The sequence below is a fragment of the Emys orbicularis genome, chromosome 6 (genome assembly GCF_028017835.1).
Source record: "Emys orbicularis isolate rEmyOrb1 chromosome 6, rEmyOrb1.hap1, whole genome shotgun sequence".
In the NCBI taxonomy this organism is placed as follows: Eukaryota; Metazoa; Chordata; order Testudines; family Emydidae; genus Emys; species Emys orbicularis.
The window spans coordinates 61004565-61018746 of record NC_088688.1 but is presented as its reverse complement, the minus strand read 5'-3'; the positions used below and the strand labels follow the sequence as shown (position 1 = coordinate 61018746).

The window sequence follows — 14182 nt, the reverse complement described above, 5'->3', positions numbered from 1 at the left end:
TTTTTAAAATTGAATTTTTGTTCAGAGTACTGAAATTTGGATAACATAGGTTTTATTTGTATAATAAAATTAATTTATTTTGTATATCTCACTGAATTGATAGTTACTATTAAACTTTACACTTCTCCTTTTATCATCTGTAGAAACTCCGCGCTGATTAGGCTTCAACTGGACTATTGTGTCCAGTTCTGGGCGCAACATTTCAGGAAAGATGTGAATAAATTGGAGAAAGTCCAGAGAAGAGCAACAAAAATGATTTAAAGGTCTAGAAAACATGACCTATGAGGGAAGATTGGAAAAAATGGGTTTGTTTAGTCTGGAAAAGAGAAAACTGAGAGGGGACATACCTTTTCAAGTACATAAAAGGTTGTTACAAGGAGGAGGGAGAAAAATTGTTGTTCTTAACCGCTGAGGATAGGACAAGAAGCCATGGGCTTAAATTGCAGTAACGGAATGGTTTAGGTTGGACATTAGGGAAAAACTTCCTAATTGTCCAGGTGGTTAAGCATTGGAATAAATTGCCTAGGGAGGTTATGGAATCTCCATCATTGAAGATTAAGAGCAGGTTAGACAAACAACGCTCCAGGTAAACAAAAAATGTATTAGATCAGGGATCGGCAACCTTTGGCACACGGCCCGCCAGGGTAAGCACCCTGGCGGGCCGGGCCGGTTTGTTTACCTGCTGCGTCCCCAGGTTCGGCCGATCACGGCTCCCACTGGCTGCAGTTCGCTGCTCCAGGCCAATGGGGGTGGCAGGAAGTGGTGGCCAGCACATCCCTCGGCCCGGGCCGCTTCCCACTGCCCTTGTTGGTCTGGAGTGGTGAACCGCGGCCAGTGGGAACCGCGATCAGCCGAACCTGTGCACACGGCTGGTAAACAAACCGGCCCGGCCCCTGGCGGACCGCGTGCCAAAGGTTTTTGATCCCTGTATTAGATATTCAATTCAATGATTCCATAGAGTTTAAAATCAGAAAAATTTTGGTGTAGACCCGTTTATAAGCTGACCCCCGCTCTTTGTGTCACTTTTTTTACCAAAAATATTCGGCTTATGAACGAGTATATACGGTACTTGCTTGTGTTTGTGTTAAACCTGCTGCCTGTTAATTTCATCTGGTGACCCCTGGTTCTTGTGTTATGTGAAGGGGTAAATAACACTTCCTTATTCACTCTCTCCACACCATTCATGCTTTTATAGACCTCTTTTATCTTTTAATTGTTTCTTTTCTAAGCTGAACAGTCTGCGTCTTTTTAATCTCTTCTCTTATGGAAGCTGTTCCATCCCCCTAATTTTTGTTGCCCTTCCCTGTGCCTTTTCCAATTCTAATATATCATTTTTTATATGGGGCGAGCAGAACTGCATGCAGAATGCATGGGGTGGGTCTACTATGATTCTATATAGTGGCATTATGATATTTACTGTAGTCTTATCTATCCCTTTCCTAATGGTTCCTAACATTCTGTTAGGAATATGAGAAGAATTTAAAACACAGGCTCTTCCTAAAGTAGAGGAAATAGTCCCATTTTTATTGCTTGCAAACAGATGGATTATTTAGGGATTACATTACTTTCATAACACCTTCCTGAAGAGCAACATATTGTCTTGCTTTTTTTACTTGTAAAAACCAATGTCACCATATTAATGAGGAAATCTTCTTCTGTTCAAAATTAAAGCCTGAATGCTAATTAGATTTGCATAAAATGCTATAAGGACTTCTTTTGTATAGAAAGTGTTAAAATTAAATTATAAACTTGGCTTACCCATAGTTGGGGGAGGGTTGGGTAGGGAAACTTGCACCGAGAAAAGCACTTTGGCTTTCCACCCTATTGTCCTTTAGTTTGGTCCTGTGAGAGTTGCATATTGATGTAAAACTTCTAGCTCCTATTGTGTGGCCACATCTGCCCCCTCAGATTTTGAATTGTTGTGCAGATGCCACAATTTATCTTGATAATACAAGGTTGACCTTGGGTTAAGATTGCATTATTTTGTTGTACAGATTCTACAGTAGCTAGTGCGCTTTAAACTGCTGGTATTGCCTATTGTAGAGTTGGTCATATGGCCCCTATTGTAAATATTCAGTTGTGCGCATGATTACATGGTGAGACAAAAATAGAATTCCTGGGAAGAAGCGTTCCAGACCGTTCAGATTTGGATCACATTCGGTATATTAGAATCTTGTTATATGTCAACCTTTTATTTCCATATAGGTGTTAAAGAGACTTGCACTGACTCTACAGATCCTTCATCAACAAGTGAACTACCAGACTACTTTGTGTAAGTAAAATTATGCCTAAGATTGACATAATCCATGCAGTGCACTAACAGGCAGTTCAAAAATCAACTGTGAAAGGTCTTACGTAATTAGAAAATGGAGTTACCAAAATGTAACTTTTTAAAGGGCCCCGTCAATGCTGCTGGTTCTAAAAGTGGGGCCACACTATTAATCAGTAATCTGTTTAGGGCTCCGTCCTGCAAACACTTGTGCACATGAGTAACTTTACTCATTGAAAGTTGCCTCACTGACTTCAATGATACTGCCCAAGGGAAAAGGGTTATCCATGTGCATGAGCATTCATAGGACTGAGCTCTTTGGCTTTATGCAGGGTGCATAAAGCTATATTATTTAACTGAAATGCAGCATAGTTACAGTTTTTTTAATATAACTGTATACACACACTATATATAATGTTATAGTCACAAAGACCATTAAAGAGACAAAACGGTTGACAAGTTCAACTTTAACATACTGTACACCTGTCACGGACTCTGAAATCTGGTCTCCCTCTGTGAAATCTGGTCTCTTGTGTCCTTTTACCCTATACTATACAGATCTCACGTGGGGGGGGAGACCAGTGTTTCTCAAATTGGGGGTCCTGGCCCAAAAGGGAGTTGCAGGAGGGTCACAAGGTTATTTTAGATGCGGGTTGTGGTATTGCCACCCTTACTTCAGCGCTGCTGTCAGAGTTGGGCGGCCGGAGAGCGGCGGCTGTTGGCTTGGTGCCCAGCTTTGAAGACAGCATCCCACCAACAGCAGCACAAAAATAAGGATGGCAATACCATACCATGCCACCCTTACTTCTGCGCTGCTGTTGGCAGCCGCTCTCCAGCTGCCAGTAAGGGTAGCAGTACCACAACCCCGCCGCCTACAATAACCTTGCACACCCCCCCACACACACACACACACATCTCCTTTTTGGGTCAGGACCCCTACAATTACTATACCGTGATATTTCAGATTTCAATGTCTGAAATCATGAAATATGACTTTTAAAATCCTATGACCGTGAAATTGACCAAAATGGACCATGAATTTGGTAGGGCCCTACTGATGAAGCACTGATAGAAAAGATGAAAACATTTTTTTACTTAAACTTTTTCCCCTATAACATTTATTTTATTTGTACCCAGCTGTTAGCTCTTGCCTTTAACAGTTTAATTGTAATACGTATAAAATTGTCTACTAACTTTTTAACCCTACCTGCAATGAAATTATGGCTAAGCCTCACTTTGTGACATCTAAACTGATTCCATTTATTCCTAAAGACTTCCACAAGACAAAATGTTCCTCCTCGCTCAGCATAGATGAAAATGTTGAAAGAACAATGGCAGGTGCTTGAGGACCGCTGCTCCACTAGGCTAACGTGCACCTTGGGAGTTGTACTGTCTTTCACGTAGCTGGGGGCCTTGTGTTGTAGAGTGGCTCAAGTTTGTCTGGTGTTGGGGCCAAGCAAGGAACTGGCCAGTCATGCCATACACCTTAGCATACTGCTTCCTGCTGAGTTTCCTCCTAATCTGAGGCCTAGCATTTCATGTTTTTTCTGTGATAAAGAGCAATTTGTCACTCTGTAAGTGGAATGGATGGGGTTTTCTGCCCTGCTTTCAATATATCAGAGATTTGTTCTGAGCAAGATGTCTTCCTCACCACCCGTGTTCATATTCTGATATTCCAATGAAGTCATAACACAGTTTAGGACTTCACAATTTCCACAACAGGTTGTGATGTAATAAATGCAGGACTGACATCCTTGCAAGATTAAGTAACAGGAGAAGGTGGGCTGTGACAAAACAAATCGTGGCTTAAATATAGTTTTTGTATTGCTACAAATATGTAAGAAACTAAAATGTAACTGAGGGATTTCAGTGAATGTTTGAATACTTTCACCAACATAAAAGTTCCTTTGTACAGTATGTTAAAGTTGAACTTGTCAACCGTTTTGTCTCTTTAATGGTCTTTGTCACTATAACATTATATATAGTGTGTGTATACAGTTATATAAAAAAACTGTAACCTTGCTGCATTTCAGTTAAATAATATAGCTTTGGCTAACGTGTGTACAAAATATCTATACAAAACACACATTAGCAATGATCATGAAATATGTGCTCAGCTATGTTTCTTTATGAGCTACGTATATCGAACTACAACTTTACATTCCCTGTTCCCTGTATGAACATTCTGGGCTTATCTGACATGAAAAGAACACCAATTTCAGTTAAATCATAGGAACACTTCTCTGTTTCTGTGATATACAGTTTTAGCCCTGTAGGAGCCTGAAGCCCTTGTTGTTTTTTCTAAACTAAACTAAAGCAGCACCACCTTTAATAGGCAAATAGTTGGAAGTCAGCACTTTTTTAGTGAAACACAGTACTCGATGTATTTCTAAAGTGGGAGATTTGTGACCTAGTGCATAGTTTATAGTTTCCAAACTTGCCTTGGGTTTAAAAAAAATAAATAAAAAGACTCTTCAGAGAATATTGTAATGCTACGTCACAGATGTCATCCACTCAGAAACTGTGTTAAGCTACTAAAGCTTTGATGCAGCCTGACCACAGGCTGAACTTGAAACTGCTGCAGAAAATATCCATTTTACCATAAAACTGCTCACCGGAGAGCTGCAAAAATCAGGGGACCTTGATTCAAAATTAAGGTTGAGCTTTCTGAAGAGTACACAGAGCCTTGGTTATGACTACATAGTGAGAAGTAAAAATGTATCAGCAAACACATTTTTCCACTTGCATATGGCACCTAGAAACTAGAGTGGTGAGCATATTAAAATGAATAAATAGGTGTGAAAAACTGCTAATAAAGCTTAATTTTAGCTCCTTAACTCATTCCATAGGAGATCATGTGAAATTTTTCAATATGCCAAAAATGTAAGATTTAGCTGTGTAACTCTTGTCTTGGCACAGCTGAATGTTGAACATTTTCTAGTATTTAAGAACTTGTCTCAGACTGAAACAACTATTGTAGCAGAGCCAATCTGTTGGCTAAATACGTATTCCTAGAACATTTAAAAACCAATATTTACCAGAATTCCTTGGAACAGTTCTAAAAATCCTACATATAGCTTCTGCATTTGCTCAGTAGCTGTTTTTTACTGTTTTATTGGTGGCTTTACATTTTTCTTCAAAATGTAAAAATCAAATAATATCTTGCCCAGTTCCAGTTGTGCTACTAACAAAGCACTCTCTTTTGCTATTCTGTGAAGTTTTTTCTTTTATACCAAAAACTACAAAAAAGCCAACATGGATTTTCTTAAACTCATTCCTCAACTTAAAGAATGAAAATAAATTTGGCCCAGCTTTCAAACTCTTTTGTCTCTTAATTCCTTGCCCCTTGGAGCAATTGATAATCCTGCCCCTCCTACAGAGCTAATATGGCAGAGCAAGACAAGTACCATAATACCAATAGATGCATGTATGGGGCTAGGGTGAAGCCACAAAGCCACCACCCAAGCGTGGTGATGACAAAGCTAACTTACAACTTGACACGTTGGGTGCAAATAACATGGTTACAGCTGGGAAGAGAAAGATATTCCACTTCATGTAGGAATTTTGCTTTTTTTTTTTTTCATATTTGTTTCTGTTCTGATTCAGAATGTAAATTAGAAATTTCCTGCAAAAGGGGATGGAGCAGTCCACTTGGCAGACCCTGGAAGCCCTGCGGTCAAGGAACCAGAGCAGCAAGCTGGCAGGAAACCAGGCAGTGTCATCAGAAACCAGCCTGATTTCCAAAATTGAATGATATACACCAAGCAATTTGATTTTGACAAATTGGCAAATTCCATTAAAAACCTGTGTGGTTGGCATTTTTCTGACCAGCTGTAATTATTACATTAAGGCATATAATGTAATAAAACATGCATGGAGTTAGCATAGAAATATTGTCCAGCTTAATGACACTGCTACACTGATCAGAGTTGATAAGACCTACGTGACTTCATTTTGCTTTTGCATAGATGTAGGAGCAATAAAATAAAACAGGTCTATATTCCACTCTAGTGTATTCTCCTCTTCATGTGGGCTCCTTCTGCTGTACAATAATGGTAGTACTTTGCTTGAGCACTCAATTCAGTGATTACTGCAAAATAAGAATTTGCTTCTATCTTATTTACCCATATGAAATACCTCCTTGTAAATCACCATAGTTGCAGTGGATCAGTCTATTGTGCCAATTAAATTCAATAGACCCTAACAATAAATGTTTATCTTTAAATGGACTATACTAACTCCAGCTATGTGTAGTATAACATACTGCTTCTAGCAAAACAACCTAGGATTATACAAAAATAGGTCACAAAGGGAGATGAATAAACATGGATTGAGGTGTATTACTAAACAGAGCAAGCCTATTGAATTTAAAGAAAGAGTAGTCTGTGGAGGATGTCTTATGTGGAATACCAGCTGATATAGATAGGCAAAAGTATAGACAAAGTTCAAAACTCTTGCCTTATTCTTTGTTGGATTACAGTTGGTCTTGATTTTGTGTATTGCCTATATTTCCTACAATATGAATTTTAATGTAGAAAGACACTATTGTTCTCATCTTATTCAAAATTACCATTTCATCAGCATTTCCTGAAAAGTTGAAGGGTACAAATTGTGTTTATTGGTCATCTTCTATAAGAACATTAAGCAGCAGCTTTTAGAACATTATTAGTTGCATTTGAAAACTACTCCCTAAATCACTCTTAATTTGGACCAGATTGTATCTGTAGTGGTTGAGAAAACAAATATGCATCTTTTCTGATTCAGTTTTGAACAGTGCTCATAGAGTCTGGAAGTGCTATTGGAGTTTTTGGGCTATGATCAGTTGTGTGATTCATGTTCTCCTAGCCTTTTGATATCTACCAGAGACACATCTGTCAATCCCCTTCAGGAGAAACTTGCAGATAAATTGCTTAAAAAGAGGAATGAGTGAGATAAGCTGGTGGCAAAGCAGTTCTGCTGATACTTTGGAGTCAAACTTCCTTGATCCCTGTCAGCCTGCTCGTTCTTTTTAGAGCCTGGGTGTAGAACAGACAGCTGTCAGATTTTTAAGTAGTCTCTAATGTCATTGATCACAAGATAAACATACTTCTGGGTCATGAAAGGAATAGATGGAGGTGCTCCTGCTCCATTACTTTATCTGAGAGCATCCAGAGAGTGTACTACTGGGCAGTGTCTCATCTGCCCTAAATGCTGCTGTTGTACCCTTCTGCTCAATGTATGTAGGGCACTTGGGATTGTAGTGCCTCTGGCAACACGGACATAGTAGTTGGGCTTTTCGAGTGTCTGGTCAGAATAAAGGTTTGGATGAGGACCAGTTGGCTGAGGCTAAAGTCAGACATGACCAAAGGTAACAGTGTATTTGGGAAACCTGAAAAAAAGACAAAGATTCTATCTACTCTTTTGATTGTTTGCCTACTTTTAATCACCCACACAGGTTGGCAACTTGGCCTTGCTAGGTCCTCAGCTGCTTTTGGGGATCTGGTAGCATCAGTGGCCAGAAGCATTTTTTTGTCCCTGGCAAGGTTGTGATAGTCCCTTTCAGCTGCAGACCTCATCACAGCTTGTTTTATGTTGCCTATCATGTACCGCAGATTCTTTAGATGAGTTTGACCCTCACTTAATACAGCACAATCATTAGGATAAAATATTAATTTAACTTCCTATTCAAGAGCGACACATCTGCCAAATCTTGAAATAAATTCTTGTATCGATTCAAACCCTCCCAAATGCCAGCAAAAAAACTGGTCTGCTTAAGCAGCGTTCCCAGAAGGTAAGTGCACTTTGCTCTAGCAGGTCAATACAGGAAACAAATTCTGAAATTAAGGGGCCATCATAGGAAATGAGTTGCTAGCAGCTCCACTCTTATTTAAACAGAGGTATTGGTTCTGTTTAATTTGAATGCATGTTAACTATTCTGTGTATGCACCTACAGTTGTAGATAGTTTAATGACTTCTGAATAAATACCATATAGAGCAAAATACTTATACATGTATAGACTGCAACTTGCCACTGAAATATTGTAGGTTCTGTTAAATACCGTTTGTAATACACTGACTCTAAAAACCATCTCAACCAAAGTGTACAGTTTAATATTTGTCTATCACAACAGGACAGAAGTATATTTTAAATTAGTCAAATCTTTGACTTACTGAGAAGTGAACTGCCTACTAATGTATGTTCCAGCTACTTGCAATGAACTGTAACAATTTTATACCAAGGGCATTTCATGGAAGATAAGTGTAACTTTGCTCTTTCCATTAGAAAATATATAGCTATTGTCTCATATGAGCAACGCCAGAGTTACAAGGATGACTTCAATGCAGAGTATGATGAATACAGAAACCTACATGCCAGGATGGAAAATGTCACTAGAAGATTTATGAAACTTGATGCTCAACGTAAGCTCCTTTCTCCAGGATCTAAGGAGTATCAGGTAAAGAGGAATAGAAGGCATTTTGTTAGCCAGTTTTACCTTTTGCTTTGTTTTTACATCACTCTCTTCTTCCTCTCCCCAAACGTTTAAGCATATAGCCAAATACTCCAAACTTTCTAAAAACTAATATACAAGATAAAAATCAGACTTCACAGAAAATCCTTAGATGAATGTATAATTTGGTAGAGGAAAACACTTAATTTGGCAGAAGCATCTTTTGTCTCAGGTACTTACTTGGATCCCATCACCAAATTATCTGAGAGCCCCACAATCTAATGTATTTATCCCCTCAGCACCCCTGCAAGGTAGGGAGGTACTATTATCCTCATTTTACAAATGAGGAGCTGAAGCATGGGAAGGCTCTGACTTGCCCCATTTCACAGGAAGTCTGTTGCAGAGCAGAGAAATGAACCCAGGTCTCCCAAGGTCAAGGCTAATCACTGAAACAAATTGCAGGGTGCCAGATCATCTAACAAACTATTGACCTGAAGTATATTCTTCTAGGATTGTGTAGTATGTGGCAGTGTAGGTTTCTGCAAGATGAGAAGTTTAGTGTTGTTTGTAGCTCACACTCTTGTGCAGGATTAGAATATACGAGTGGGAGGAAATAAATAAATTAATGAATAGTCTCTGGAGCAGCTACTCTAATTTTTTCCCCATAACCTGCGTCCCCAAGGGGGCATGTTATGGGCAGCAGATGGGCCAGGAAACTGTACTCCTAAACTGTAGATATAGTCCTGCTGTGCAGAGGAATTTGTTCCTCTATAATCTTTACTCCAACCATAGCAGCCCCATAGGACCAATAACCTATGCTGCTATTGGTTACTGGCCTCAGTTTCTCTGACCTCTGTTGCCCGCTGTTCTTTCAGGAAGGTTAATACTGTCTCAGGCAATATTAACTCCACAACTTTTCTTACAGATTTGCCAGGCTTTGGGAGGGTGGGAGAAGATCCCTCCCCTTAGAAGGAGGCAAGGCCTTACGTTAAGTAGCACATGGCTGCACAAAATTTTACAGGGGGCATTGAGAAAGTGGCTATACAAGAGGATCTTCAACATAGCCACTTCCCCTCCATGGCCTTATCGCAGCTTTGTCTGCAAACTTGCTCTTCTCCACAGCAGGAGGGTGACCAGAGAATAAAGGTTTGTCTTTGCAAACATTTATTTCTTGACAAGCTGGGATGTGAATCTATTTGCTGCAGACTAACTATCCATGTGGACTAAAAGTGCATTAATGGACTGTTAATGGACATCAGCAGGACCTACATGGGCAGTTAATCCATGGCAGGCTAGTGCGGGGTAGATTCATACTCCAGCTTGCCATGAACTAAATGTTTGTGTAGACAAGGCTTAAATGTCTGTGTGGTAAAACTGAAAATCTTCATCCCACTCTTCTAGCCCTTTTTAATATTCAGTTGCACTTTGCAACAGTGAAATGGTCTTCAGGTGGTCTTTATTTCAATTTTCTTACTTGCAGGTAGTTCATGAGGAAGTCCTACAGGAATATCGGAAGATCAAACAGGTGTGTACAACTGGGAGGTGGGAAGTATGGATATGTTAAACACTTTCATAATCATTCTGTGTGCAGGGTCTGGATGCCCTTTTTAGTGACGGGCATTCAGATTAAAATATTGCAAAGATGTTTCTGCATCCTGACTCGTTTCTCTTTCTTTGCAGTCTAGTCCCAACTATCAAGAGGAAAAGTACAGATGTGAATATCTTCATAACAAACTGGCTCATATTAAAAGACTAATAGGTGAATTTGACCAACGACAAGCAGAGTCATGGCACTAGAGCTCTGCTTGGACCAGATGATGTGAATAAACTTAAGCTTATTTATTTAAAATTCCAAATGAGTTGCTCTAAGATTCTAAAAAAATTAAACTTTTGCATTACAAAAGTTTCAGTATTAGCAGACTTGAGTTACTACTTTTGTTGTTGAGGTTGCTTCTCTGCATATTTGAAGCTGCTTTTTTTTCTGGTCCCTTCTTTTCTTTAAGACTTATGTTTGTCCATGGAAATCATTTTACCAGTAGATACTGGGGACTCAGTGTCTCTACTTTAAAGTTCTGCACACTTAAAAAAAAATAATGTAGCAAGTTGAAATGCTTTTGGATAAATATAAGCCTGTTTTCTGACCTTTCTTGTTAATGCAAACTCTTTGCCTTAAATGGTAGAAGGTTTAAAATTTGCACAAAATTTTTAAAGAAAGTGAAAACATTGTTTTGGAGGGTTAAAAAGAGGTATTTGTATATATGAAAGCTATATACAGCCTCTTTATCGACAACAGTAACTTACCCCTGCAACTTAAACCCCCATTGCAATGGTTGCCTTAAGGTGTTTGCTTGTGTGTGCTTAGTGTAGTTAAATTATTAGCTACACTGCTTCCCATTTTATTAAAACAACAGGAAGCATTCTGTGGCCTACCAGCGTCTGAAAGCGTGTGCTTGTACTGTATGTGTGCAAGGTTGTGTGGGTGTGAGCATGATGGGGGGAGAAAAAAAGCTGCTACTCGAAGTAGGCCAAACGCTCAGGTTAAAACAACAGACGAGTGTTGCTGTAGGTTTTTTCCTATAAAATTGCTACTTCTATTGTGGAAGATGAAAGCATTTCCATTTCAACAGTTTGTCAGCTTTATTAATGTTGGGGAAAATTGATACTTTACAAAAATTAAACAGATCTATAGTTTTGGGGCAAAATTATAAAATTAAACATGTAGGTGACCTATTTATATACTGCTATAAAGTATTTTTTTGAAGAGAGATATGCCAAGAAGCTATTGCCTACATGAAATGTATATTTAAAGAGTTTTCTCCTGGGTGCCAGGAATATAACACAGAACAGATATATTTAACTATAAAATACTGTGATCATCAAACAGCACAAACTTTCATTTCATGCAGTTTATTGGTTTAATTTGATTTAAACCATCACTTTATCATGTGGGAACATAAATTATTTGGTCAAAAAATTTAGCATTTTGAATTAATTTTTGTTTACTTGTTGTCTTACTGTATTTGTCTTTTCAAAGTGCTGCCAATTGAAAAGGGAAGCATTATGTTTACAAATCTGGTTTTGGAATGTTTGCCAAAATTTTGGTAGTATCTTTAATAAACTTTATCTCCAGCATCAAAACAATTGTTGTGTATCACTGTAAACCAGAAAATGTTTTATAGAATTGCCAGAAAGTATACAGTAAAATAACTGGAACAGTGGAGTTCACCTTTAGTGTCAGTTCTTCTGATACATTAACTAGAAAGATTCAATAGCTTGGAAGACAAGTCCCTCTTAATCAGACCTTTGTTACAGGTACACTACAGATATGTACAGATTTCACTACTTTAATATAGAGTTGAAGTCTCTAACACAATATGTTGAGATTTCAGGTGCTTTTACCTGATTAATTGTAATTGGTACAATCACCATGTTAAGTTTTGAATCACTTGAATGTTTATTAAAAGTGTAAGAGGATGCAAAGGAAATTGCATGCCTCCCATTGAAATAAATGTGTCTTTTAGGGCTGAATTAGATCCCAGAAATGTTATGAAAGTAATGTGTAAACACAATGCCTTGTCACTTGACTTCAGCTTTGGTATAACAACTTTAGATGTTGGTCCATCAGCAAAAATGAAATCACAATGGCTGTATTGTTCAAGCTGAACAAATAATGTATGGTTCTAAAAACGGGCTATTTTAGGTAATACATGTTCTTGTATCTGAAATGTAACTGCAGGGCAAAGCTGCTACTACTACTCTGTTGTTACTCTAGAGCAGTGATAGTATGTGTAGTAATTATCTCAGTGCCTACTTTGTTTGTAATACCATCACTTTATAAATTAGCCTACTGCAATTGAAGCATTCATATTGTCTTTTTGTGCAAAAGGAGTCCCCTGTGCTGGCACACATCTTCTGGTTTACAGGTATCTATTGCAGCTGGAGGTTAATCTTTCATAAAGGTCCAGCATTGCTTATCATTAGACCTGACAAACTACTGTAAAACCCTTATTTTAAATTTTGTTCTTTGCAGTGAGCGTTTCTCAAGCCTTACATAGGCTATTGGGTATATTTTGCATGGCAAAATTCAACATATCTGCTGTTTCCCTGGAGTCTACATTCCTGTTGAACAAATGTCAGAGTCTATTGAAGTAAGGCCTCTATTAGTATTGCCCTTCCTGCAAAATTTGCCCACTCACTCAAACAGATTCAACTTTTTGCAAATGGTGGCAAAACTTGGCTTGAGTTACGCTACTGTTAAGTCTCTTAAAACCCTCTGTAGGTTCTAGAGAAACGGTGAAGGGGAGCCAGTGTGTCTGGTTTTAGGGAACCCAATGAGTCTTGCATTTAAATAAACTGTGATGAAACATTTGAAACACCATTTTGATAATTTCTGTCAAAGGGAATGAATAGTTGCCCACTGTTGGCAAAAAATTCATACACGAAGGGGATCGTTTTTCAGTGTTACTAGTTTGTTAGTCTGATGGGACGAATTGAGGGGAGGAGAGTTAGTGCATTTTTAAAATTGTAGAGGTTAAGTGGTTGTTCTGAGAACATAACAGTTGAAATAAGTTTTCTCTCTTTGCTGGCTACTTTAAATTTTTTTTAAATTTGGTGTTAATTTTTCTAAGTATCCAGTTGATTTTGCAAGTTTTACAATAATTTTCCCCTAAAAGTATTTAACTAAGATGCTATTGTAAAGCATATGCAGACAAGTGTTGGAGGCACGTTACTTAATGGGCCTTAAACAAAAATTGGGTTGATTAAGCAGTTCAGTTACTGTAACTTTTACTTTGCAATAATAGTAATACCACAACCAGTCTCTTTCTGGCAATGTAAATGTGCATTCATTCCATATAGGCTTGCTGTTTGCCTTTGCTACTTGGAAGTCTCCTTACAGCTAATTGTTTTCATAAGTGTTACTAAATAATTTCTTCATGTGTACCTGATGGGAAGAGATATGGGTAGCACTTTGGTAGCCTTTTCAGTTTCGGGGAAGTATATCATTGACATTACTAAAGGAAGATAGGGAATGTCAGACAGCACTGTGGTAATGTGAAGAAAAACAGGGCTGGAATCCCCCTTTCTGCCTTTTTTGAAGCGTTGTTTTAAAACAACTATTTTTCAATAATTCCACACAGACTATGTTAAGAGTCACAAAGTAAAATGCCCTGGAGCATTTTGTTAACTAATGAACACTTGAGCCATTGTTGCCCCTCTGTTCTACACCATTTAAGTTCAATAAAATGTAAACTTTGCAATTCTGACACTTGTTTTTTCTTTGATTATTTACGTCTTTACAATGAAACAATCAAACATGCTCAGTTCTATTGCCAGAATGATTTGCTCACTTTTATGGTGTAACCACATAGGCAGGCAGGCAGGAACGTTGGTGGTGTCTTACGGTTAATGGGTATGTTTCAGAGGGCAATGCAGGAGATGGTATTCTGATGGCTCACTATATTAGTGGCTGCATTGGGGGCACACT

General features: G+C 38.4%; 1 protein-coding gene across 2 annotated transcripts in view; it reads left to right on the top strand.

Annotated features, from left to right (window-relative positions):
- Positions 1-13954, top strand: part of ELL2 (elongation factor for RNA polymerase II 2) — a 58338-nt gene extending 44384 nt beyond the window's left edge. For both annotated transcript variants that reach the window (XM_065406035.1, XM_065406036.1), the window contains 4 exons: positions 2206-2272; positions 8532-8703; positions 10178-10222; positions 10378-13954. In XM_065406035.1, the coding sequence (XP_065262107.1) occupies positions 2206-2272; positions 8532-8703; positions 10178-10222; positions 10378-10494 (401 nt within the window). In that variant the 3' untranslated portion in view covers positions 10495-13954. The remainder of the gene's footprint in view (positions 1-2205; positions 2273-8531; positions 8704-10177; positions 10223-10377) is intronic.
- The last annotated feature ends 228 nt before the right edge of the window (positions 13955-14182 follow it).